The following is a 26,296-nucleotide window of genomic DNA, read 5'->3' as shown; positions in this document are numbered from 1 at the left end:
GTTACACTATCATCATCATTTCCTGTATTGATGCCCAGTTTTTAAAAGTGCGGAATATAACAAGAGAAAGTCCAACTGGGTAAAAAAAACCTTGATCTACTAGTCAACGAAGACTGAAACATTTACGGCAACAAAAAGTTTTAGATTTATTAGACGACATTTGTAAAAATTTATGTTACTCATTATTATCTTTACCATTCCAAAAAGTTACAGGTATACTCTTATGCATTTAACGATGTTTTCTATGGTCCGTTTTTTGTATTAAACTGGTTTTTCAATAAGTAAAAGTTTTAAGAACATTATTGCACCAAACTCTGATATGCGAAAATCTTTAGAAATTTCTGAAAAACTATAAAATTGCAAATCCCAAATTTAGCAATTTTACAGTTTTTCTGAAATTTTTTTCTGAAATATTTACGATATAGGCATTTTCTGTAATTATGTCCCGTGTTGCCTACAACAATTATTCAGAAATAAATTCATTGAAAACTGTCGAAGATCAATATTTTCAGTTGAACATTTTAATTCTTCAATCAATTTAAGTTGTGCATCTTTAAAAAATGAAGAACATTTCGCATTAGAGGAAATGAGAATAAAAAAAGCGAAGACACTTTCATCTGTTCAGAATTGAGATGCATAAATTGAGAGACATGTTTTTTAAATGGTTGTGGTCTCACTTTGAACGACAAAAGAAAACCAAATATTGTAAAGGAATAGTACAAATAAAAGGGAACAAGTGATACCAGCTGATGGATGTAGGTCAGCGACAAAAGACAGGAGACGTATAGTTTGATGATTATGGAACCAAACTCAGAATTTAATGTTGGAGACGCTATAAAAATTGAATTGAGAAATTGAAACCATATTCTTGAATATCTCTCAATTTGGAATTTGGAAGTAGCCGTAAAATCGGCTAGCTAGAACATAAAAGGACTGATTTGCAACCTTGACCATTCATGATATCATTTCAATAAAAGAAGAGATTCCAATGACCAATCTTCAAGAATCACAATAATCACAACAAAACTAAGCAAAAGTAACAACAAATTGTTCAGGTAGACAAGTAGACATTTGGACACATTTTGCGGGGATGTGATGACTGTATAATAAAAATAAGTGGACACTGAGAGAGAGAGGAGGTCAGCAGGAAAAAAGAACATCGAACTGCTTGACGAATTGAAATTAGAATGAGGTGTCAGGCAGGTGACGATTACATGGTTAATTATTAGTGTTCTTTTTCTTCTTTTTGTGGATGCCGATTAGTTGAAATAATTGCATGGAAAGTGAGAATTCAATGTGAATCTCTTTCTTATTATGTTTCAAGTGGTATCTGGATGGAAGCTTGTACTTTTATGAATCGAAAATTGCGCCCAAGGTTGATTTTGAGATTATTCAGTAAATTTTTGTGCTGATTATTCAGTTAATGTAGAACAGAGACGCGGATGAAAACTTTTTTAATTTCTAAAAAAAAAGACAAAATGTGGTTAAAAAGTTTGGAAAATAATTGTTATATACTTCTTGAGAGCTTATTCAAACGGAAACCAATCATAAATAGTCGAATAGTCATTTAGAAAAGAGAAACTAGTTGATGTAGAGAGATTCAAAAAGTAAAATATGCAAATGATCCGTTTCTTAGATTTAGTAAACATTTACCAAATGAAACAGGAATTGTCGAAACAATTTAGAAAAGGAGAAGGAAACATTTGTTTATTTTCCCCTTTAAATGGCGGTAGAGGTAAAACAGCAATACACATAGTACAAGGTTATACTACTTTCAAAAGAATTTGACATCCCGCCGAGAAAATGTGGTGATTATATGGTAAAGTTTTCAGTTGGATATTATCTTCTACAGACGGTGATTCAAAATGATCAAAAGGGCAAGTGGGTGGTAAGATTTGAAAAATTGAGATATAGAACGTGCGATTTTGGTAAAACTTTTTGAACACAAGGCATATTTTTGAACTTTGAAAAACGCAAAATTTAAATTTTGTTAATTACATATATTTTGAACAGATTATGAATATAAGCAAGGCTACATAAAATATGTATATTTTCTTTTTACAAATATTCGTACACTGTTAAATTTATAGAAAAATCATTTATATTCAGAAAAACCTATTTGAACAATTTTTAGTTGCTCAATAACCAATTTGCACAAATTTAGAAAATATAATGGGGGCTTTTAAAAATTTAAATCCTCAGCGAATATTCCTTTGCGATTTTTTCGAACGTTTTCTTTCAGATTAAAAAATCTGAAGCAGAAGTAAATGAACTACCATAGAAAATTCACCAAGGATCACATTTTTACAAAGCCTCCGCCCAATTGTAAACTTGGGAATTTTTGCTTGTTTTCTTTTTTTTTTCAAAAAAGGAATAGTTGTTTTAAAGTAATTTACTCCCCTATGCTTTCTCCAGCAATCAGTTGTTCTCCCCATACTTTACACAATTATCAACAACTTCACATAGAAAACAAAACAACAAATCAGAAATTCCCACCGGTCACAGTCACAGATTCCCCATGTTTTGTTCATCTCATTTCTGCAAGAAAGTGACATCGCTGCCACCCAATTCGACAAATTGTCCAAGTGGTCATCAGGAAGATATGACCTTCTTTTTAATGATAATTTAGACTACAAAGGGCGTCAAAAAAGATTCAATGATCAGGGGTAATTGCTGTAAAATGTAGTTTGTATGTGTGTTTACCGTAGCCTATAACTGTAAAAATTGGTTTTTTAAAAAGTATTTCTGAGATTAAAAGGCTCCCCAAGGATGCACGATTCTAGAAGAAAAGCGGTGATTCTAAAGTAAGTTCCAATTTCAAATTTCCTAAACTATCGCATTCTGAAATTCCCCTCTGTTCTTTTTTTTTCTCGTAAACACGATAAAGCCATTCCATTATCCATTAAATTCATTTTATTATCTTCTCCCAATCTCTGGATCCCTTGATCACTGATCGCCGGGATTGTCAGCTGGTGGTCCACTCTTTCCCACGCAGTGTCACAAAAATAATGGACGCACATGTGTTGTCTGTTATAAGTTTAGATCAGGTGGGAGACAGAGAGAAAATGGGTCAGTTGGGGTGGGAGGTAAGCTATTTTAGATATAGAAGAAATGTTTTTAGGTTATTTGATACCTGAAAACACACGTAGTTGTTTGTAAACAAGAAGTACCCTTGGAATTGAGCCAACTTTTTGAATAGGAGGAATTTTACAGTCATTACGAGTAAGGCTTTCGATAAATTATTTTTGAATTAAACAGATATCTTGACTCGCTTGGCATTTGGCTCCGGTTTCTTGCTCAGGCGCGGCTCAAAAAATATTTTTTGGCACGTTATCCCAGAGTTCAGCTTTTGCCCAAGTTTGGCCAACTTCTGATTCGCGTTAATAATTTCTGGGCCAAACTAGGGCGAGAAACTGGAGCCAAATGACGAGCGCCTCTATTTTTTGCGACACTTGTGCTCTATAATTTCTCAATTTATTGAATCTCAAATATGTTTTGAAACCGCAAAAATATAGTTACTGCTTCTAAGAGCAAAATACAATGGCTTCATTCAGCGGCTTTTCGTAAGCTTCCAGTTTTTACTGCCAAGTCTTTACTGAAAAGTCAGCAAAAAGAATTAAACCATTGTATGTTATGCTCTTTCCCTTCTAACAATCCAACCAACAAACAATCCCGAGTTTTCCCGAGCCACTATAAAAATTTAAAGTTTCTCGGAAACTTTTTATTTTACCCAAACATCTGGAGGATCATTCATCAAAATTACTTGTTTGTCATGATTTTATCTGAATTTTTATGCTCAAGCACATCTGGTGTCAGAGACAAATTAAAGGTTGTATGTTCAAAAATAATACTATATGTTGTAAAGCATTAGAAAAGTAGTGGAAAGTGAAGGGTTTTCAGAATATTTTAAGGGTGTGGGGGATGAACAATGTACATGGTATAGAGCAAGGAAAATTTAAAAGTCAATAATTCCGAAGAGATGATTTCCAACGTCAGATTTATTTGTTGAGTAGAACAACTGATGGAAGTATGTGTTCCAGGTCTCTGGCTTCATTTGTGGAACGTATTGACCTTTCTTGTCCTGAAATAATTCCTTTTAAATTAATCAAAAAAATATTTAAATCCCACCACTGAAAACTTATGGAAAGCTGCATCACACTCGGATTGATCAAATCCATATGTACTCATTCCATCGGTATACTCGGCAAGATCCATGACTCCATCACAGGAAACATCAAAAAGTTTGAACATAAAGTTCTGATAGTCCTTGAACCATTTTGGTTCAGTCTTCGCATCGGTCTTCTTCAAAAGTCCGATCCATTCATCAATCGAGATCAATTGATCCTTATCAGCATCAGCAATGGAGCACAGTCCTTCCCAGAGAGCAGCAAGAGATTTCTTGGCAAAGCCAGTTTGAACTGATTCAGCTCCGTAAATGTCACGGACTTTCTGGAAGGTTAAAAGAAAATAATAGAATTTAGAATTCTAAAAATAATTCTCACCTTGACAACCAAGTAAAAATCTCCCCAATCGACTTGATGAGAAGCATTTCTATCTGAAACATATAATTGAAAGTAAAAAAGAGTGGGAAAACTAACCAAAAAATAGTGAGAAAATGCGTTCCCACTTCTTGACAAGGAACGGATCAACATCGGAATGTTTCTTGATAAGATCTTCAATGGAAACTGCTGCTGTAGGCTTTGCAACAACCATTTCTGAAAGTATAAGATTTGACTGAAAATTATAAAATTATGAACTTGAGAAAGTCTAGAAATCAAGAAAAAATATCTAGAAATGAACATTCCATGGGTTGTGAAGATGCTTTTATCTCACTTTAGAATGTCTGACTCCGCCCCTCTGTGTACGAATTGAAGTGCTCTTTTGTGATGATCATAGCTCCTCCTTGCGGCGACGCCCGCACACAGCACGAGATATTACACGGAATACTTATGTGATTCATAGGAAACAAGGAAATCGAAAAAATAATAGGATTTTGAGGAGGTATTTTTAGATGAATGCTTATGATGTTATGATGAACCCAAGAAATTCTGAATAGACATATGTCAGAACGGGGTAGGAGCTCCAGTGTCGCTTTTGAAATAAAAAATCAAGTGGTATACTTCTCGTATATACCCTTCTGAACTAATAAAATAATTTATCTTTTGAAAAAGTTTGAAAAAGAAAAATGCCCAAAACTTGAATTTTAATGTTTTGTATTTTGAGCATATCGTTCAAACGTCGTGATCTGAAAGTAGAAAGATCTAAATATTCGTGACACAGTTTGGTTTGAAGGTCTTAGTGGTAATTTTTTATTACAGAAGCAACAAAAAGTTGACATATTTTCAGAATTTCCAAAAAAACGTTTAAAATTTCAATTTCTTCGATAGAGTTCTAAAAATTTTTTGGAACGGATTTTGTAATATCCGCTGATAACCGTTCAAGAACAATTTGAATTTTGAAATAATTTAATCAACTAGTATCCAGTGCTCTTTCTCACTGCTCCACCCATTTTTCAACCCATTTCCTTTACTCAATTTCGCCCGTTTTCCTTTTGCTCAAATGTGCCCACCAAATCATCTTTCTTCGTCTTCTTTTCTCTTATTCGGAAGGAGAAGAGGTGAAAGTAGAATACGTTTTTTTGTTGAAAAGAGAAGAGCACTGCCACTTTTCTCTTATTTCCATCCTTCTACTACCTCGTTTTACTTTCCATTTAAAAACCCGTTTAAAGTTCCAAAATTTCAATTATCTTGCTTCTGTTTGGAACACGACAAACTTTAGTTTTGTTACAGATATGTTCCGAATATCAGTTATATTTATTTGGATATTTTTACAATTGGGATACACAATAGACTATAAAGTATCAGTTTTAATTGTTTCTGAGCCGAATCAAGAAACTTTCAAAGAATTGAAAGTTTCCGTTACGGTAAGTTTTGAAATTTTTACTTTAAAAACTTACAAACTCGGCATTATAGAAGAAGCTCCAAACTTTTAAATTAGCATATTCATATTCACAAAATATCATATTTTCAACTTTTCTTCTTAATTTCTTTCAGGCGGCATTCGTGGAAGTTTTTGGAAGCACATCATATCACTTGGGGAATGACACTATTTCCGCAGCTTTTGTAGATGCAAAAAGGTTTTCGAAATTATTATTTGTTGAGCTTTTCCCCCGAGAAAGACATTTCTTATATTCAGTGGAGATAATCGTCTGGAATTGACTCAGGATATTGTGTGCAGCCAGATGCTCAATCACTCATTGGCTTCTGTTATATTTTCTCCATTACTGACATCATCTTCAAGATTTATTGATTTGGTTACATCATCAGCATATACACTTTCATTTTACAAACTTCCAGTTGTTGGAGTAATGGTTAGAGATGCAGAGTTTAGTAAAAAGGTGATCGTTAAATAAATTGACTAATTTTGTTTTAAAAGTTCAATTTAGAATATCTATCCCACATTTGTTCGTCCAACGGCTCCACTTTCAGATGAAGCATTTGTATTTCTACATATGCTATTAAGCTTGAAATATCGACAGGTAAATCTAGAATGAAGATACATAGAATTGAAATGTTTTATATTTAGGTTGTGGTATTAAGTGTGAAAAGAGATATAAATGCCGATCAATTTGTGGAAGAGTTTGAAAAACGGCGAGTTGAATTCAAAATAATTGTGAGTTGATTTTTAGACAATACAAGTTTTGAGATCTAAAACATTTTCCAGGTTCAACGTTACATTGAGGTAGAGCTGAACGAGAACTTGAATGACACATTGGCTGAGAGTTTCGAGGAAGTTACATCTAATATCATTGTGCTTTTTGCAAAGTTTGCGACCTCGAACAAACTTCAATAACATAAGATTTTAGAAAAGACGATGCAGTACGTATATTTGCAAATGCTGGCGATCTTACTGGAAAAGGAAAAGTATGGATCGTGAGTGAAAGTGCTGGTGAAGCTCATAATGTTCCAAATGGATCACTTGGATGTCGACTCGGACAAACTGCATTTTCAGTTTTAAGAGATTCATTTTCAATTCTGAAATCTGCCATGGAAACTATATTTCGAGAATCGAAAATAGATATCTTCCCGCCAGTAGAATGTGATCGAGATAGTGTAGATGCTGAATGGAATTCCCTTCAAGCACCTGCTCTATTAAATGAAATATGTGGAACATCAACTAGTCGTGTGCATTTTAATGATAAATGTGAACGAATTGGAGTCGAATATGATATTATTAATTTTCATATGGAGAGGAAACAAGTTGGAAATATGGTTGGTTTAGTTGTATAAATCTTGAAATCCAAATACAGTACACCTATTCTCAAAGTAGTGCTCATTAATTCTGAGCTCTGCATCGGTGTTGCATAATACTATTCAAGCTTTTACATTTCAATTCTTCAGCGCCATTTTATAGAAACTGAAAAATCAACACCAAAAATTTTTACTGCATCTTCAACCCCAAAAATTAAAAATGTACAGAATTCGTAGTAACAATTTTCAAGTTTTTTAAAATTATATTTCCAATAAACATCCTGATTGATATTCCCCATAGAATGTGTAGTTTTCCAGGTTGGTGATATCCTTAGACTTGATGAAGATTCGATTGAATGGGCTGGTGGTACGAAACCTCTAGAAATATCTCTTCCAAAACATCTTCGCGTGGTTACTGTAGCTGATCCTCCATTCGTTTATACAACTCCAATTGGCTCACCGTCTCAGTGTGCAGAGCTAGGAAATACTGTAGTCGAATGGTCGATATTCGATAAAATTGTTGTGGTGAGGAAGTTTTACTTGAAACTTGAAAGTTTACAGCTATTTTCAGAGTGGACCTTGGTACTCTTGCCCGTTGACTTTGGAAAATTCAACTGAATATTTTTGCTGTGCAGGATTAGCGATTGACCTTTTATCAAATTTGTCACTTCCTGAGGTACTGATTATAATTTATTATATGCATTTAATGTTGTGCTTTTCAAGGCAAATAACTCAATCGATACAAGTTTCACTTTTTCCCTCCATCTCAATGAATCCTATGGAGTTGTACAAGCCTCAGAGACAGTGAGTTTTTATTTAAATATTTGTTTTTAAATTCAAAATAGATTCTCTAATTAATTTCAGACCGGAATAACTATAAGTGGAGTGATTGGCGAGTTGGATGGTGATACGGCTGACATGGCAATTGGTGGAATTACAATCAATCCTGAAAGAGAGAGAATTGTAGATTTTACTGAACCTTGGCTTTATCATGGTATCAGGATTTTAGAGAAAAATGTGAGTACTATGTTTTGATGTTACCGGGAAAGTTTTTCAAATCCTTTTCTGTTGTTCAAAAAAAGATAATACTTGAAAAAAATTATTTCCAGATTCCCAGAGACTCTCCAATGCAATCATTTCTTCAACCTCTACAATCCTCCCTCTGGACTGCACTCTTCATTTCTGTGATACTTGTTGGCCTTGCCATCTACTGTTTGGATTTCAAATCACCATTTGAAAGATTCTATCAAGCTGATAAGGAAATGGAGCAGGACCTGAAAAAAGAGTTCGAGCTTTGGATTGGGAAGGATGCTGATGAAAACGTGAATTTTGGAGAAGCAATGTGGTTTGTTTGGGGAGTTCTGTTGAACAGCGGAGTTTCAGAAAGTGAGTGGGTTTTCCAAGGAAAGAAAACTAAAATTTAACAATTGAAAACTTCAGAGACTCCAAGAAGTTGCTCGGCTCGTGTTCTGGGGATAGTTTGGTGCGGATTTTGCATGATTATGGTTGCATCATACACTGCAAACCTCGCAGCTTTTCTGGTTTTAGATCAACCTGAAAAAGGTTTAACAGGAGTCACTGATCCACGGGTAAGATTGATAGCGGTGTTTTTAAGTTTTGTCCATTTTCAGCTCCGAAATCCATCTGCAAACTTTTCATTTGGAACGGTTTTGAACTCAAATGTCTATCAATACTTCAAAAGACATGTGGAATTATCATCCATGTTTCGAAAAATGGAACCTCATAACGTGCGGCGAGCTTCAGAGGTGAGCACTAGTGATTGATAACCTTGTAAAAAATATTTAATTCAGGCTGTGCACTCTCTTCTCAATGGTTCATTGGATGCATTTATATGGGATTCAACTCGACTGGAATTTGAAGCAGCACGACACTGTGAGCTAAGAACACGTGGCAGTTTGTTTGGAAGAAGTGCCTATGGAATAGGATTACAAAAGAATAGCCCATGGACACCTCACATCACTTCTGCTATTTTAAGAATGTCCGAAAGTTAGTTTTAAGAGACTACAAGCACGAATAATGAAACATGTTCATTTTCAGGTGGAGTTATGGAAAAATTGGATCAGAAATGGATTGATAGAGGTGGTCCAAATTGTGTAGTTGAGGCTCATAAGTCACCAGCAAGACTTGGGCTTGTGAATATGAAGGTATTAGATATTTCTGAAGAACGTGGATAAAATGAAAGTATAGGAACATAAGTGATACTCAAGGTATATCACGCACAGCGGATGAAATAACTTCCAAACTAGCTAAACCGCGTATTTTCAAACTGGCTTATCTCAAGAAAAACACGTCTGGGAAACAATTGTTCAACTAACAAAATAATCAGAAATATTTTTTCTTTCTTTTGAACTGCTTTTAATTGTAAAATATCAAATATTTGTTGAGTTAAACCGCGGCAAAGACATTTCATCAAAACCCACCAAAACTTTTGAGAGCTTCTTTGTTGAACCTGTCATAACCCAACATCCGTTGAATTTCAAAAGAAAAATTTTGTAGAATAGTAAGTGATAAATATTTAGCTACATATTATCAATTCAAAGTTTCTTGATATTTTCATTTTCAGCCAAGTTACAGGCCGTTTTCTGAAAAAATCCAATTTCGTCCATAAAACTCTTCATATCCAACGTATCGACTTGAAATTTTGAAAAATGATCATTTTTTTGAGGTCTCTACAATGTCCTAAAAAATCTTTCAAAAAACACTGTCCATCTCGAAAATCGTCCTCCGCTCCAAAATAAGAAATGGGACTCTTGCTTTTCGAAAAATGGGCGAAAAAATGAATTGCGATTTTTGGGTCGAAAAAAAATATTTTTAGAAAGCTGAGAACACGCTATTTACGAATTTCATGTTCATTTTATGTTATTCTTTCTTTGAAATGACCTAAAAATTAAACAAAAAGAACATAATTTTAATTCTCACGTGTAATTATTTAGTAATTTGCTCAGTGTTTCAATTGTTATAATGAAAATAAAAAAATTAAACGTGAGAATTAAAAGTATGTTATTTTTGTTTAATTTTTAGGTCATTTCGAAGAAGGAATCCCATAAAATGAACATGGAATTCGTAAATAGCGTGTTCTCAGCTTTCTAAAAATATATTTTTCGACCCAAAAATCGCAATTTGATTTTTTCGCTCATTTTTCGAAAAGCACAAGTCACATTTCTCATTTTGGAGCGGAGGACGATTTTGGAGATGGACAGTGTTTTTTGAAAGATTTTTTAGGACATTGTAGAGACCTCAAAAAAATGATCATTTTTCAAAATTTCAAGTCGATACGTTGGATATGAAGAGTTTTATGGCTGAAATTGGAATTTTTCAGAAAACGGCCTATAACTTGGCGGAACTTGAAAATATCAAAAAACTTAAAACTGGTAAAATGTGGAGAAATATTTTTCACTTACTATTCAACAAAATTTATCTTCTGAAATTTAATGAATGTGGAGTTATGACTGGTAGAACAGAACAGTTCTCAAAAAATTCGTTTGATTTGGTAAACTGTGTTTGACGGTGTGTAACTCAACAAATAATTGTTATTTTGCAATAAAAATTGATGCAAAAGAAAGAAAAAATATTTCTGATCATTTTGTTAGTTGAACAATTGTTTCGCAGTCGTGTGTTTCTTGAGGTAAGTCAGTTTGAAGATACACAGTTTAGCGAGTTCAGGAAGTTATTCGGTCCGTTGTGCGTGATTGCTGTGCATGATAGAAAATGATTTTAGAGACAATGAGTATTTGCCAAAACTTACTCAGAAGATCAAAAACTATTCAGCAATTAAAAAAATTTTCCGAAAAAAAATCTAATTGTGAGCAAATTTTCTGAAAAAAATGATCGAAATTAGAACGTTTTACAAGCCAAATTCAATCAATTCTTTCAATTGAAAATAAAAAAATGTTTTCTTGTCTAACACAATTTTTATTCAGGATATATTCATACTTGTATCATCGGGAGTTGCATTGGGGATATTTCTGAGTTTCGTCGAGGTTTCTTATGGAAGACGGCTAGCTGATAAAGGGTTATTCAATGAACAACATTTTGATTTTAATTTTTTTAATTCAGGCGTCGCCGAAGAATTGTTACCCGGTATTTCCAAAAATGGCATGACCTCACACTCGGAAAAAAGCGACGTCCCTATCGATTGAAATATAATTTAGATCGAATGATTGTTAGGAGAGGATTCTCAGGTCTTGAGCGGTGTTCATTCCAAGAATTACGAGAACGAAGGCAAATTCGAGGCCTACCAACGTCAAAAGTCGATCCATATTGCTTTTGGCCTGATTTAGATTTTAAAGATAAACCTTTGGTTTTGTTTTGTTCAAGATGTAGGGTGAGTTTTTTTCTTTGGAAAATCTAAAACAAAAAGTTGAACCCCTAAAAATAAGTGAGTAATTGTTGCAAATAGTTTACTGAAACAAGAAACGTCTATACATAGTTTGATCCAATCTTAAAAGTGTAACATTAACTTTCTTCTAACTGTAAACGAGTTTTTCCTTGCAATTCCATTCTTCTCCTTAATTGTTGGTCACTTTTTTGCAGGCCAAGTTTCAAAACTGGACGCTGAAATAGAAATTTATGAGACCAACTTTTACCAATAACCAATAAATTTCAGAACATCGTGGAATCAGATGTGCATCGCGAAACGGGTCTCTTTGCTTTTCTCTCGTGTTTTCTGTTTGCAATTCTCTTTCTGTGGCCATGCTCTCCACTTCCTTGCTTTTTGAGCTCATTCAGTGATTTTGTGCACATTTGTCCATTGTGTTCTCATATTATGGGAAGGTTTCGAAGAGCAAGATCAACTAGATTTTATGTGTGAATTTGGCATTTCATGCTTCTATTATTGCAATCAAATTGTAAATATTGTCAACTCGAATAAACATTTAATTTATTTTAGCACAAATGAGCAAGTAAATGGGAACGGTTTATTCAGTGTCGTGATGCTTGTATAGCAATTTTTGAAACAGCAACACCGGAAAATGAAATCGGCAGTTATCTTCTGAAAGTAGACGTTTTGAGTTCAGGATTCCAGAAAATTATTGGAGAGAAGAAAAGAAACGGAGAAATGATGCATGACGTCAATTAGATATCTTCGTAATCGACAGTCTTCCCTTTTTGGTCTTCAGTAGTACAACTCAACGGAAGAAAATAGACATCAGTACAGTCGTCTTGGAAACACTGAAATTATATAAATTGGGATTTATATTCAACAAATATACACTTACAGCCAAATTGTCAATGATTTTTTCATGGTGATGCAGATTGCTAGACAAGTAGAGGACACGATTGATGAGAACGAATCCAGACGAGATTTCAGTGAGTAGAGCAGCAAGTTTTGGTCCAGTCTTTGGCCAAGTTCCACGCAACGATTGAGCCAGGATACGGATGGGAATATCAACCTGAAAATAGATCATTTATCTTCGAAATTAGCTCGCCATTCGCGCATTTTCGTGAGCACATTGGACACATTGAGGTCTAGGACAGGGCATTCGCATCAAAAATGAGATGCATCGTGCATCCACTATTCCAATCCTGTGAGTTAATGACTGTGGTTTCCTATTCGCTTTAATTTGCGATTTCGGAACCTTGTAACCGTGGTATCGTGGATGCACGGTGCACACATTGTCAACAAAATTGGCTACAATATGCAAATTGCAACGGGTTTTTTTTGTGATGCGAGCCAATCATGACCGATCCTCAGTTGCGATGAGTCAATTGTGCGCACATTGCGAATTGGCCGATTAAACGTACATCAATGTTTTGTGGTCCAAAGTGTCCAAGAAATGAGTTCGTGTATTGGATCAATTGAACTTCACTGCGAATATCATCCGGAACAGTTGGCTCCCACGAGTTTCTGTGCACCGAGCAACCACCTGAAAATCGGATTATTCCATTGTTATCAAGCAACTATTCTTACCTTCCAATGCAGAATCATGAATTCTCTGAGTATAATAAGAACTCGACGAAAGACACATTGTGTTTGAAACAACTTTCACGTTCCTATTAAAAATACGAATGAGTCCAGTTGGCCATTGTGCCAGTGCATCACTGATGAACATCGATGACAGCTCTGATTGAACTTTACATGTGAAAAGATTGCGCATCGATTGAAGAACGGTGTGGTACGGTAGATAAGCGTGAGCTTTCAGGAGATTAGTGAGCTCCTTCTCGAAAACTTTCAGCGAATCGAATTCAGTCTTAGTCCAACATTCCACTGCAAATGTCTGAAAATAACGAAGGTATGAGATGATGGAATATTTAGAATTTACATCTTGGACAATGTCTTTCTTCTCGAGAATCCGTCCCTTCGCACTATTGGTGCACTGTACCAACTCTGTGAGAGCACTCTCGTCGCCGTACTGAAATTTGATAGATTATTATATCGTATCACACTTGTAGCATTGGTATTATGAACGCACGATTCACATATCGCCAACAAAATTGACAATATTGTGCCCACCGAAACTCGCAATCAGGCATAATGTTCGCATGGCGAGCAGTCGTTATTGTGATGCGCACAAAGCGTTCGGTACTCAATCGCCATGGATCTTATGCGCCATCTAGGGCATTATACGCGAGTTAGGTGGGGGGAACACGATAGTCGAAAGAACGAAGTAGCTTTTGTATTATCTTTTAAAATTGAGTTTTACTAGTGCACTCCAAAAGCCTTCAAGATTGCATCCTTACCGTTCCATCAGGATAACAGAATCTGACGGCAAGAATGTGTCCACGATAAGAGTATCCATTTAAATGTTTCATAACTTTCAACGCGTCTTCCGGGCGATAAAAGTTCAGAAACCATTTTGCAGGTGGGACAACAACCACGTCTTGAATCGAAATGTCATGATTGAGCTCTCTTTTCACCAGATTCAAAATAATATTCTTGTGAGCCGATGGAAGGCTTGGCACATTCAAGAACAACAGTTTGGCACGGATCAGTGATTCGGAACTCAGCATGTCCGAAATCCGAACGTCTCGTGGAGTACCAGTTGTTTGTGCATCGTCAGAGTAGACACGTGTCCAGTAGTCCCATCCGGATTGTGACGATTGTTTTGGTGCAGCACCAGTGGAAGACTTGGCTGGAGTCACAAGAGCCATCGAGCTTGAGTTTGAAGAGTGCCGATTTTTCTTCTAAATTTCAATTATTATTATCCATAATTCAAAAAGAATGACTTACCGGATGAGTAGTTCGAGAAGAAGAAGAAGACGGAGGAAATGTCTGCGTTCGCATTGTTGATCGATTTCTTTTGAAATACATTTTTTTGTATTGAATTTTCGATTTTCGATTATTGAGATAAAATCAGTAAGCAAAAAAACACATGTGACCACGTACAGTTCACGAATTTCAAAAATGATTTCAACGGGAATTGAACTTTTGAAATTAAAAATATTTATTTTATTTTATTTAAACGTTTTCTGAGATTATTTAGTTCAAATTACAGGCAGACATTGTCAATTTGAAGTGATATGCGTCGTCAGTAGAGCCGCGTGTTGCAGGATATTGTCCTACAACTGCTGAAGTTGCTGGATCCGGGATATTTGCCAATCGGCGAAAACTCAAGTTCGAAGGTTAGAGAATTTCAATCCCAACCCAAAATTTTCGGCAACTGGCAATTTTCGATTCCCCAAATATCAATTGTTTGGCAATCGGTAAAAATAATTTTTGCGGGTGTGTAAATAATTTTTAAATCCTGTATAATCTTCAATAAGGCTTAAATGCTCGGTAGGCACGTCTTCGCGCATATATTCCTTGAGATATACTTTGGAAGTAGGCAGAAGGCAGGCAGATATATTTTTGTAATCCGTAAAGCATTTTTCAAGGCGATTCAGCGAACACAATTCATTCACAGATTACTGTTTTCTAATCTTTTATCAGAAACATCAAAAAGAAGTGTAAGTTTTGTCATTTCCTTTTTTTCATATATTTTTTCCTCCTTCTCTCCCTCTTCTATACCAACACATTTCCTTTGTCACACCGATAAAGTCGTTCTCCAATTTTCCTCTGAAACGTTGTAAGGTCACCTTGAGTGGGGTCAGTGACACTCGAAAAGAAACAGTTTCATGTACGAACCAATCACAAAATAGCACGAGTTGTGTGGAGACGCAGACTCGGAGAAGCTTCTCGTTTAGTTTTCCCACAAAAACCCATTGTTCGGACACAAACGGGCGGTCCTTTTTTGAAAGTTGGGACCCATATATAATGAAAAGTGAGCGTGTGAACTATCCGGTTAAGCTTCTCAATTTTATACTATCAATCATGAACAGTTATCTTTTTGTATTAATCGTGAGCATTGGGTTCGCTGAAAGTTCGAGTCCAAAGTCGAGCACTTCCTGCTCCCTAATGACCAGTTGTGCTGTTGAGAAATGCTTGGATAGAGGTTTACTTTTTGATAGATTTGATATAAAAAATATATTGCTTCAGGAATGGTAGGCAGAATCATAACAGAATCATCACGCGATGAGGTATTTGGAAACCTCGTAGAAAAGTAAGCTGAAACTTTTACTTTTATTTTTGAAGACTTTTATTATGAATATTTTTACGAAGATCAAAGAAGGTTTTACTGGAAATAATTAAGGCATCATACATTTTTTCTCTATTTTTGTGGTTTTATTTGGAATTATTTCCCAAAATTTTTTAGTTGAAATAAATAGGAGTTATTTTTCAAATTATTAGAATGATACGCCGTGCGGCTCGAAAAAAAATTTTTTTACACATTAATATATTATGCGGTATTCTGAAAGTGTCCCAAAAATGAAATTTACCTAGATTCGACATGGTTTGTATTGCTGCAAAATGTGGAAATGAGTGCTCTCAATGCAAGCACTGTCATTATGCTTTGGAGCAAATGAGCGCATTGGCTCAGGGAGAGAAAACTTGTAAGTTTGGATATTCATGGTAGTTGATATTTATGAGTTTCATGGCTCTAACTATATTTTATTCTCATATCTAACTAACAAGTAAGTCTAAATTTTCAGCTGGACTGTGCCCAAAACTTGAAACCTGTGTTTTCAATTGCCTTACTGAAGATGTATCAAAAGTATTATCTTGTGTTGCAACTCGGTGCAATGTTCACTGTTATGATGGAGATTGCCCATCTTGCAAAATGATTTCTAGACGCATTTTTTCCAATATCTGCAAGCAACATTCAATGACAACTCAACCACAAATTAAATATGAAGGTTGGTGATTCTAGAACATTTAAATCTAATTTCATATGAGTTTCCAGGAACTTGTCCAAATTTGTTCATGGAGCTCGCTGACGACTATGTTGCCATGAAGAAGAAGAAGCTTTAAATGGTAAAAGATTCTACTGGAATTTAAAGATCTCACCAGTTTCTACGATTTTTGTAAATATAGTATCGTGTTTTTATCTGTGAATATAGAATTTTGAAATAAACATTAATTTAGTAAAACTTCAAAAATCTAGGCGTTACAATCCAAAGTGACAATATGAACAAAGGACTGGTTCAGAGATCGTTATCTAAAAATCTGGAAAATATTTGTGCCTGGAATTCAAAATATTTTTGGCACAGAAGATATTCGTAGGTAATTAGATAAATTACCTATTTTCAAAATAGAGTACTTTTCTCAAAAAAAAAAAATCAGAAACCCAAAATAAATTTTTCTTGTGACCTGAACTCAAATAATTTTATACTTTAAGAAAACAAAGATCAAAAATGCCAGAAGCTCTTTTAAGTGGCACATGTCTGCTCTGTTACTTTTTTTGTAAAGAAATGTTTTTGATTTCTCTAAAATATTTTATTTTCGAATGATCTTACAAAAATGGAAAAATGGTTTTGATCAGTCTTCCAAAGGTAAACTTTCGATGTTGTTTTACAACTTTTTTATTTAACTTTCAGAATAAATTTAAATTTCCAATGTTTTTTGAAATAAGCGAAAATGTTCCCACAAAGTTCTCGCACGACATAAAAAAATCAAAAACTAAAAAAACAAAAAGTTTGAATTTCCGATTAGCATGCACTGTTGAGTGCAAAATCATGTAGCGTGGGCCTGATAATAATATTAAAAGAACGACAAGATAGTTTTTGGAATTTGTATTATTTTTTTTGAAAAAAAAACAATGACGTTAGCAGTACCTCGTGCAAATCACAAGATCCCTTTTAAACTTTGGAAAAAGCGCCAGAAATTACTTTTTAAAGAATAACTAACATTTTCACTACAAAACCTATCAATTTGTTTCTATTGAACTCTGAGTCGCAAATCTCAAACTTTATTGGATTATTCAGAAAATTTCTTTATTTCTATCGAATCTCGGGTCGGGAAAACTTGTCTAGTCAGAAAGTACCCAGCTTCATCTTTCGTCTAAATGAACTAATAAGGAGAGGTTTTGGACTTATTCTCAGATCTCCAAACGAGACATGCCTCATTTGGCAGAACTCATTGACGATGTGTCGCTGCAAAATTTTAAGCTGCAAACCACCTCTTTAAATTTCTTCGATTTGAAATTTTTTTCAGCACAATTATTCACTACTTTCAAGAATTTATTCAGTGGCTGTTTTTTGGCAGCTTTCTGGAAGCTTTTTGGTTATTTTTTTTAATCTGAAACTTGTTTCACCCAACTTGAGTTTTTCAGAATTTTTCAAAAGGTTAAAATTTTTTAAGAAGCGTCTAGAACGTTTACCTGTCCTTAAGCATATTTTTCAAAAAATTTAGGAGCAATTCTTGACATAAGCTTGAAGATAAATTAGGCAAAGATAGGTAGGTATGTAGGTATGTAGGTAGGTATGCTTTAAACAGGTTCATATACCTAAAGCGTGCCTTCCAAAGTTAATTTGCATTTATTCTCTGATTCTATTGAACTTTTTAAAGGTTTCCTACTCGTGTTTTTTCTTGGCATTTAATCATTCACCGCATATGTGATATATATAATTGAAACTTGCTTTACTCAGAATCCAAAATAAAGGTTGAAAAGGGATTTTTATGCAATAATATCAAACTGAATGAGCTTTCTAAGATATCGTATTCCGGGTTCGAATATTTAATTGTTTTTAGTGTTTTGCTTATTTTCTTTCTGAACTTTTGTTTTGTGTTAATCTAACACATTTTGTCACGATTTTTTATAATCAGGATAAATAAATAAAACCAAATAAGAATACATTTATTTTCGTAAATTATTTTTTCGATCAAATTTTATACGCAATTTCCCCAAATAAATAGTTCAATTACTCCTAAATCCAGTTAGAAAACACTTTTTTTTGACAAACTTCTTTATTTTCTTATCATAATGTTATAATTGTTAGCTCAATTTTTCATAAAACCAGAAAACAGAATGTGTAATCGTATTTTTCATTTCCAGGAAGAGTAGAGAGTTTCCTAGCAAGAACCATTTTTCACATATTTTTGCAAATTTGAAACAAAGAATTTTTCCGAAAAACATTGTTAGTTGAACTCTTTTTCTATCAAGAAATTTATGGAACAACTATTTTTTAAAATTAGCAGTTTTAGGGACATACCAGAGAATGAATTGTGTGCCATTCATATTAGAATTATTAAAGTTTTTTTTTTTGAAATTTGGAGCATATAGTGCTCCAAATTTTTATGAGAATATGTAGCTCGTATTAGGTTTGTTTATATATTTAGAAGCAAATTCCCAGGAATGGGATATTGTTTTTATAGCGACTATAACTTTAAAACATCATGGATTATAAATAACAAAATGCCCTTATATTTTGTCACGAAAAATATGCATTTGATTGTAATTTTGAACAATTTACTCATTTTATGAGAGTGAGAGAGATTGAAATCTCATATTATCTAACATAATAGTTTACAGAAATTGATGTTGATCTTACTTCTTTGTTTCATTTTTCTGGTTTTGACCGTTAAAAAATCAGCTGCCAATCGTCTTTTTCCGCCTTCTCTATTTTCATTTTCCAAGCCAATCTTCTCACCTGGTCTCCAATAAAAACAAAGCGTGTCAATATTCTGGAAATTGGCTCATTTTTCAGCTCATTCTGGTGTTTGGCAATCTCCAATAAAGTCACACATGACTCTGGTTCAAACTTTCATTCAAAATATAACAAGCTGACTGAGCAGGTTTTGACAATTCTTTGAGAGTATTTTATGGAGGAGTCGTCCACTAATTTGAGGATAATTGCAGCAACTTCTATGTTATTGGTAAGGTTTTTGAATTTTTTTCGCTAGAAAAAATCTAGAATATACATTTTTGTTTTTTTGCAATTAAAATATTTAGACAGCTATAATTGGTCTTCTTCTAAACTTTACAATTGCTATTTCATTATTTGCAAGATTCAAACTTAACAGTGGTTTTTTGGTAGTTTGCATGGTTAAAAGTATGGCAAACAATATAATTTGTATGGGTTTTATTGCTTGGCCAGTTCCAGTCACATATCTGTAAGTTGGATTACTATAATTTTTCAATAAGATACGCAAGTATGCATTATTGTTTAATTTCAGAAATTTTTATTTTCTACCAAGTTTCTACAATGTGCTTGCAGGGCAAATTATTGGATGGTTTGCGTGGACTTACAGTAAGCAATATAAAATTTAAAATAAAAATAAAATATTTCAATACTCTGTTTTTAGGTCCAACCACGCAAATTTTGTTAGCTGGAAATCGGCTAATGGCTGTCTATTTTCCAAAGGCGTATCACGCAAAATACTCATGTTCTCCGAATCGAGTAAGTTTTTTTTTTGGAAATTACAAGAAATCCTACGAAATCTGAGGCTTTATTTTATCACACAAACCGGAACTTTGAAAAAAGTAAATATTAACTTTCAGGTAATTCTTACCGGAATATTTGTGTTATCGATTTTTATATCAATACCAGGATTCATGGGTTAGAACTAGTACTCTATCATATTCATTCTCTAAAATCATTATTTCCAGATGGTTGTAGCTTCATCTTCGAGCTCACCGTAATCAGTTGGGTACCCGAGCAAACTCCTTGCTCCGGAAGGCTTAGTGCATTTTTCACCTATTTTGCATTTTCAATGTCATTCATCTCTAACACGTTCAATATTATAGTGTTCTTCAAATTAGTAGCTGATGCTGTAAGCCTTTGTTGAGCAATTTAAGCCAATGAGTAAATTCTAGAAAACTGCCAAGATATCATCAATGACACATATAACACGACAACGGAGAAATCGTAAAATGTTATTTCAAAGTGTTTGCCAAGATTTAATAATTGCAATTGATACGTTTAATAGTACATATTCTTGGAATTTTCATTCAGCAATTTGGTATCAATTTCTAGTTTGTGGATATTCAAGGATTTTAGCTAGAACTTTAGAAGGGTAAGATGAAGTCATGGTTTCGTTGAAAAGGATGCGACAATTTCAAGTTCGCATCGTAGTAGTTAACAGGGCTGTGCGGCGTCATATGTTTCGGCAATAGGCACCTGTAGATCGCAACCTTGGCGTAGGCAGGCAGTTATGCTCTACATAGCCTACACATCTACATAGATTAAGCTACAAACTTTTATCAATTCCATGTTCCAGATTAGTCATGGTGTTGATAAATGAGGCGATACGAGAAGCAATTCGACTGAAAGTTTTTGGAAAGAAGACGCTTGTTAATAATAGTGATACACCAGCAGTACCAACAACATTGGCAACTCATTCGAAGAATATTGTTACCACAAATCGATTATTTTCTGTTAGGGTTAATGGATAAATTATTTTAAAATAAAGTTTATATGAATTTAAAAATAAATAATAAAACTAAAATTATTGTTCTCTTTGTTCCATTGCAATTTCTCTTCTTTTCTTTCTTCTCTCCGCATTTTGTCTTCTCTTTGCCTTCTTTTCTTCCAGTTTTTGTTTCAAAACTTGTTCTCTTCTCTTCACTTTTTCAATTCTCAAATGATACAATTGCTCTTCAAATTCCATATCTTTCCTTTTCAATCCTTCCTGTTCGATTTTGTTCTTTACATCTTCATTCGCTTCCTTCACATGCCAATCTTCTTCTATCATTAGTCGTTTAATGCGTCGAGCTTCTTCCTTGAATTTCAGAGTTTGACGATCGACTTCTTCTTTTGATGGGATTCGATGCACATGTCTGGAAATGTAGTCTTATTTCGAAAGTTTTGTGTGAATCTAAGTATACCTGATTAAGAAATAACCACCACAGATGTAAGGAAGGAGCAGCAGATTTTGAAAATAGAGTAGGAGCAATTCAACATAATACATGAACATTTCACGGGTAGAAATTGCTGAAAACGTAGCATTATTTCAACAACCGGTACCTCCCACATATCTTTTGGCAACAATAAAGTAAGCCTGCCTAGGCATAATGAAGCTAGATGCTCACCTATATATTTCCTAGAAGTTTCCGATTTCGCATTCCTTATTTCAAAGCCAAAATGGATGATAAGAATTATATAAAGCACGATAAGATAGACTTTTTTGTAGATTTTCAATGCGTAAAATATGAAAAGTGCAATTAAACCCTGAAATTTTTAAAATTTATTTGCAATTCCATTCGGAAAATCTCTCACATTCTGTAGTGATTTAGTGGCACTTGTGCATGATCTCGTCGAATGGTGTTTATTGAATACCGGATTTATAAGCTCAAATCCATCGATCTTGAATTGCTGAGGCTGACAAACTCTCAAATTTGATCAAACTGATTAGGCTTTTAGGCTCAAATAAGCTACTAACATTATCGAGTAGTATATGGGAATGAAGCTGAAAAATATGAGACCAACTGAATACCAACGAAGATGTAGCTGGAAGAAATCAATTACTCTCAGAAACATGTTATTTGAGCTCACTCTTAAATTGCACTTTGCTTCAATAAAGGCATAGGTTCTTTTATTCAATTGCTTCTCGAATAATGGTTTACCTCATCTTCAACATCTTCCAATTCGGTTTCTTCGAGAGAGTGACCAACTGATTTATCCACTGATTTTGATGCACGTTTACGTGGTGTAACTACCATATTTTTTGAAAATACATTTTTTGAGGTAATTTTTCCGTCCACAGTCGGTCTGGTCGTTTCACGTTTCAACCAAAGGTCGAAGTATAATATTTATAATGTTATTTCACATTTTAAGCAGAGCATTGTGGACTAATCAGAAAGTGAGGCATTTATAACTTTAGTTTCAAAATTATGCTTTAAAATGTATGGTCATCTACAATCACTAGCTGTTATAGACACCTGTGTTTCACTTAAATAGAGAAACTTTCTTTCTGAAATAAATTAATTCATTTCCTCGAAATGCTCGTGAAATTCCGTGCAAAGTCCGCAGCGCGGTGTTTGCGTACTTTCGACGTGTAACTCGCTAAAATTATGTGAAGCCGGCGCAACTGAAAGACTACAAACCAACGTTGAAAATGGCTTAATCGATAGTTTTCAGTTAATTTTTTCACCAATTCTTATGTAGAAATCATTGACCATCATCTCTTATCAGTGCAACAACTTCCTGATCCACTAAGCGTTGAACGCCGATTTTTTTCTCTAATTTGGCAGAAACCGGTTTCTTTTCATTGATTTTATGTTCGCGTACAGCCATTTGACAGCTTTTCCCCCAATCTTTGCAAACATGTGTACCCAAGTTATTGATTTCATTTTTCAGGCAAAATGTCCGACGAAAATGGGCCTTCCAAAGTTGATTTGCAGACAGCAATGAGAAAAATGAGAGCTCTCCCACCGAACAAAGTAAGATTTTCATTTTGCTGTTGATTGAAAAATCTAAATATATATTATCTTGAAAATAAATAAAAAACAAAAACGTATTTTTTCAGCTCTGCTTCGACTGTGGTGCGAGGAACCCCACCTGGTGCACTGTCACATATGGTTCGTATTTCAAATAATTCTAATCACTCATTAAACATTTTTCAGGTGTATTTCTCTGTATTGATTGTTCTGCTGTTCATCGTAACCTCGGTGTTCACCTCACGTTCGTCCGTTCCACCAATTTGGATACAAATTGGACTTGGCTTCAGTTGAGAGCCATGCAACTCGGAGGAAATGGAAATGCGGTTAGTTTATTCGATATGAAACACAACTGTTGAATTCATTTTTTTTGCAGAATCAATTCTTCAAAGCGCATGGCTGCAATACCACTGAAGCTCAACAAAAATACAAAAGTCGAGCGGCTCAGATGTATAGAGATAAGCTCTCAACCCTGTGCCAGGAAGCCCAGCGAAAATTCGGGACTCAATTGATTATTGATACAGTAACTCATGCAGAGGAAAAGCCAGCTGTGAGTTTGACTGTTTTCATACTCGTCTTTATTTATTTATTTCAGGAGGAAGAAGATTTCTTCGCTCAAGATTTCGGTCACACTTCTGCATCTGCTACTTCCTTGTCTTCTGATGCATATATTGCTGATCACAAATCTGAAGACTCTACTCACGGTCCAAGCGTTGATCATCTCGACTCTTCCGTCGCTGTTCCTACCTCTGCTCCAGTTTCCGTGATTCTTAAAAAACCAATCAAGAAAGCCACTCTCGGCGCCAAGAAAAATGCTCTCGGAGCTCAAAAAGTGCGGATTAATTTTGATGAAATTGAGCAAAGAGCTGCTGAAAAAGAGAGACAGACGGCCGCCGAAGTTGCTGCGAACAAGCTTGCTTATCAAACAGAGCTTGATGGTAAGAAAAAATCCGATGATGCCGCTGCATTGCAAAAGCTCAGTGCCAAATTTGCCATGCAAGATATTGATGCTCAAAGAAAGCAAATGGAGGTAGGATTTCAAACAAATGACATTGGTTTTTAAAGTTAATATTTTTCAGGCAAAGGTTGCAAAAGATCCTACAAAAGCCGCTTCAGTCGATCGTCTCGGAATGGGAGGTGTCGGTAGATCCCGTGCCGCTCATTCAGTCGCTGGTGGTATTCGATCTATTAAACAGGATGATGTTCTTACGTTCAAGAAACCTTCACAGCCAAAAGAAGATGACGATTGGGAGGTTATTGATGATAAGTACGGAAAGAAAAGTACGAACAACGAGGATGATTTCTTCTCAAAAGACTATACTTCGAGTAGTAGCAAGAAAACAACAAAGGAAGATGATTTCTTTGACTCATTTGAGACGCAACCTGTGCAGTAAGTGAAATTATATAAAATTAATTTAAAACACGACTTTACGACTTTTTTCCAGAAAATCCCGCTATACCGCATCTTCTTCCTCTTCGTCAACATCCCGTGCACCAACGACTCGCCTGACTGCTGGAGCATCTCCAATTTCGGATGTTGATCTTCAGAAGAAATTCGGAAATGCTAAAGCTATCTCAAGTGATATGTACTTTGGAACGCCTGAAATGGATGTATGTTTTTATATTATTGGTAATATTTTTAAATTTACAATTTTATATATTTTCAGTGTGAAACAAGAAGTGCATTGACCAAGTGTGAAGGACAGACTTCATTTGGATCCGAAGATTTGTGGGGTAACGGAAGCCAGCAACGTCAATCTAGTCAAGTAAGCTCGAAGCTGTCATCGAAATTAAAATATTCTAAATCTAATTTTCAGGTTCCTGATATGTCTGATTTGAAAGATTCTTTCCGTGCCGGAGCTTCAAAGGTCGCTGAGAAATGGTCAACGCTGTCGAGTTCATTCTCTACTTACATGTCGGTAAGTAAATTTTTATTCCAAAGTTTTCTGGAGGTATTGAAAAAATATAAGACAGTTTAAAAATTAAAATAAGTTTATAATCCACAATTCAGCGTGCTCCTCCAGCAACTGGAGAAAAAACATAAATTCCTGGCTTTTAACGGCGAGTTTATCCCATCCGTAAAATTGGTTTTTAATGTTGTTTTCTTTTAGTTTTGTCTTTATCTTTTATTTTTCAACCTATGGGTTTTTGTATTCTCACTGAATTTCGGGTCTTTCAAAACTTTTTTACTTTATTTTATTGAATGTTGTGTGTCATTGGGTTTTTCAATTTCTTTTGTCGTTGTGAATGTTTCATATATCAGTTTTGTTGGGCACAAACTTAAGTTAACTTCCATTCAAAAAAAAACCTTCAAATTGAGAAAATCGTAATTGCAAGCTGTGTAGATTTACTGTAAACAACACACACATCCGGAATAACGGAGTGTCGTAGTTTATTTTCATTTTTTCGAATTTCGTTTTGTTTTAACAATTATATTTTTCTTCTAAATTCCTTAAGAGCGTTTCAATTTTTTTTTGTTGAAAATTGTCATGACTAGCATCTAACTCAGGGAAATTTAAAAAAATTTCTATAACTTGAAAATTCGCTTTGCATTGAGCCCTGACCAAAACAAGTCACCCTCTCAGCTGCTCATTTTCTTATTTTCGTCGCGAGAACGCAAACAAGGATAAACTTGACCAAAAAACACGTTTGTTTACCATGCAAGCTTTGTTTTTTGGTCCGAAATTGGTTTTTAATACGTAAATATGTACCCATAAATACTGAATAAAAGTATCAAAATTAATTCGAGAGACATTTTTTTTTACTTTCAATTTCCGAAGTAGATTAACGAAATTTCGTAATAGTTTGGTCACATTGTGATACGTAGCTGTATTAGTGTTCGTCTGGGTCTCTTCTTTTATAACTATAATAACCAACTTGAACATTTTTATTTCAGGACCGCTAACTTCGTCCTACTGCTCTCCATCGACTTCATGATTCAAATCCCAATCATCAATCGATAATTGCTCTCGTTCGCCTTATTTCCCAATTCTTCCCATTTCCGCTTCGTATCATACCTACTGAATTTTCTTATCAATATACTTGGGAACTGTCTTATTCTATGTGTGATAATATTGCCTTTATTCGCCTTCCTCATCATAATTTAGTCAACTTCTTCCATTGAAATTGAACAAAATACTAGCTGCTGTAGTCTTCACCTTTTTCTCTCTTCATTCTAGAATCACTTGATTCTCACTCAGTGAGCCTTGTCCCACCACAGTCTCTGTCGTCTCTTTCTCTAATCGAGAGGGTCAACGTGTCATGGGAGGCACCCGAGAACGACATAGAAGAGGGGGAAGGCCATTGGGTTGTAAACATGTGATTCTTCGATCGATTCTATCTTTTTTTCGTACATTTTTTGTCGTTTTCATTTACCCGTCTTTGGCTTTCCCC

At 34.7% G+C, this 26,296-nt stretch overlaps 7 protein-coding genes and 3 non-coding genes across 10 annotated transcripts; 7 read left to right on the top strand and 3 right to left on the bottom strand.

Annotated features, from left to right (window-relative positions):
* Positions 1-3,761: 3,761 nt before the first annotated feature.
* On the bottom strand, positions 3,762-4,715 carry cex-1 (Calexcitin-1). Its single transcript, NM_062633.2, has 4 exons — positions 4,599-4,715; positions 4,503-4,555; positions 4,129-4,449; positions 3,762-4,081 (listed from the first exon to the last, which is right to left on the bottom strand). The coding sequence occupies exons 1-4, from the start codon at positions 4,711-4,713 to the stop codon at positions 3,956-3,958; spliced, it is 615 nt and encodes a 204-aa protein (NP_495034.1). The 5' UTR covers positions 4,714-4,715; the 3' UTR covers positions 3,762-3,955.
* A 51-nt stretch (positions 4,716-4,766) lies between these two features.
* F56D1.13 lies at positions 4,767-4,907 on the top strand. The gene has a single exon (NR_051068.1). It is a non-coding gene; the product is annotated as an Unclassified non-coding RNA F56D1.13 (non-coding RNA).
* A 681-nt stretch (positions 4,908-5,588) lies between these two features.
* Positions 5,589-5,720, top strand: F56D1.12. The gene has a single exon (NR_051067.1). It is a non-coding gene; the product is annotated as an Unclassified non-coding RNA F56D1.12 (non-coding RNA).
* A 69-nt stretch (positions 5,721-5,789) lies between these two features.
* nmr-1 (LITAF domain-containing protein) lies at positions 5,790-12,158 on the top strand. Its single transcript, NM_062632.7, has 19 exons — positions 5,790-5,923; positions 6,054-6,136; positions 6,196-6,397; positions 6,446-6,538; positions 6,586-6,672; positions 6,724-6,824; positions 6,866-7,271; positions 7,569-7,775; positions 7,822-7,926; positions 7,974-8,054; positions 8,115-8,267; positions 8,360-8,636; positions 8,691-8,839; positions 8,882-9,016; positions 9,062-9,257; positions 9,309-9,415; positions 11,192-11,283; positions 11,328-11,595; positions 11,878-12,158. Exons 1-19 carry the CDS (start codon positions 5,792-5,794, stop codon positions 12,079-12,081), a joined length of 3,078 nt encoding a protein of 1,025 aa, NP_495033.2. The 5' UTR covers positions 5,790-5,791; the 3' UTR covers positions 12,082-12,158.
* Positions 12,140-14,515, bottom strand: F07F6.1 (uncharacterized protein). Its single transcript, NM_062631.7, has 7 exons — positions 14,440-14,515; positions 13,950-14,393; positions 13,532-13,621; positions 13,180-13,486; positions 13,014-13,135; positions 12,488-12,661; positions 12,140-12,440 (listed from the first exon to the last, which is right to left on the bottom strand). Exons 1-7 carry the CDS (start codon positions 14,491-14,493, stop codon positions 12,345-12,347), a joined length of 1,287 nt encoding a protein of 428 aa, NP_495032.1. The 5' UTR covers positions 14,494-14,515; the 3' UTR covers positions 12,140-12,344.
* F07F6.10 lies at positions 12,426-12,570 on the top strand. Its single transcript, NR_051066.1, has one exon. It is a non-coding gene; the product is annotated as an Unclassified non-coding RNA F07F6.10 (non-coding RNA).
* A 947-nt stretch (positions 14,516-15,462) lies between the features above and the next one.
* Positions 15,463-16,672, top strand: dct-5 (the record flags this gene model as incomplete). Its single annotated transcript, NM_062630.5, has 5 exons — positions 15,463-15,640; positions 15,685-15,748; positions 16,030-16,139; positions 16,239-16,442; positions 16,490-16,672. The coding sequence occupies 5 exons, from the start codon at positions 15,463-15,465 to the stop codon at positions 16,555-16,557; spliced, it is 624 nt and encodes a 207-aa protein (NP_495031.2). The 3' UTR covers positions 16,558-16,672.
* A 2,554-nt stretch (positions 16,673-19,226) lies between these two features.
* On the top strand, positions 19,227-20,973 carry srx-114 (7TM GPCR serpentine receptor class x (Srx) domain-containing protein). Its single transcript, NM_170992.4, has 8 exons — positions 19,227-19,401; positions 19,478-19,638; positions 19,702-19,775; positions 19,831-19,925; positions 20,027-20,084; positions 20,135-20,298; positions 20,342-20,541; positions 20,746-20,973. The coding sequence occupies exons 1-8, from the start codon at positions 19,348-19,350 to the stop codon at positions 20,918-20,920; spliced, it is 981 nt and encodes a 326-aa protein (NP_740990.2). The 5' UTR covers positions 19,227-19,347; the 3' UTR covers positions 20,921-20,973.
* On the bottom strand, positions 20,926-22,189 carry F07F6.2 (uncharacterized protein; the record flags this gene model as incomplete). The annotated part of the gene is made up of 6 exons (NM_001356837.2): positions 20,926-21,304; positions 21,353-21,458; positions 21,557-21,695; positions 21,744-21,855; positions 21,907-21,974; positions 22,020-22,189. Coding segments are annotated over 6 exons (780 nt in total), but the record flags the coding sequence as incomplete, so codon positions are not given.
* Positions 22,190-22,823: 634 nt separating this feature from the next.
* On the top strand, positions 22,824-24,947 carry rfgp-2 (ARF GTPase activating Protein; the record flags this gene model as incomplete). The annotated part of the gene is made up of 10 exons (NM_062628.7): positions 22,824-22,906; positions 22,993-23,044; positions 23,090-23,229; positions 23,280-23,453; positions 23,499-23,933; positions 23,983-24,293; positions 24,349-24,514; positions 24,571-24,669; positions 24,721-24,822; positions 24,915-24,947. The coding sequence occupies exons 1-10, from the start codon at positions 22,829-22,831 to the stop codon at positions 24,945-24,947; spliced, it is 1,590 nt and encodes a 529-aa protein (NP_495029.2). The 5' UTR covers positions 22,824-22,828.
* Between the last annotated feature and the right edge of the window lie 1,349 nt (positions 24,948-26,296).

This window comes from Caenorhabditis elegans, chromosome II (assembly GCF_000002985.6).
Source record: "Caenorhabditis elegans chromosome II".
Classification (NCBI taxonomy): domain Eukaryota; kingdom Metazoa; phylum Nematoda; class Chromadorea; order Rhabditida; family Rhabditidae; genus Caenorhabditis; species Caenorhabditis elegans.
Note: the sequence above shows the minus strand (reverse complement) of the source record. Positions and strands in the feature narration are given on the sequence as shown.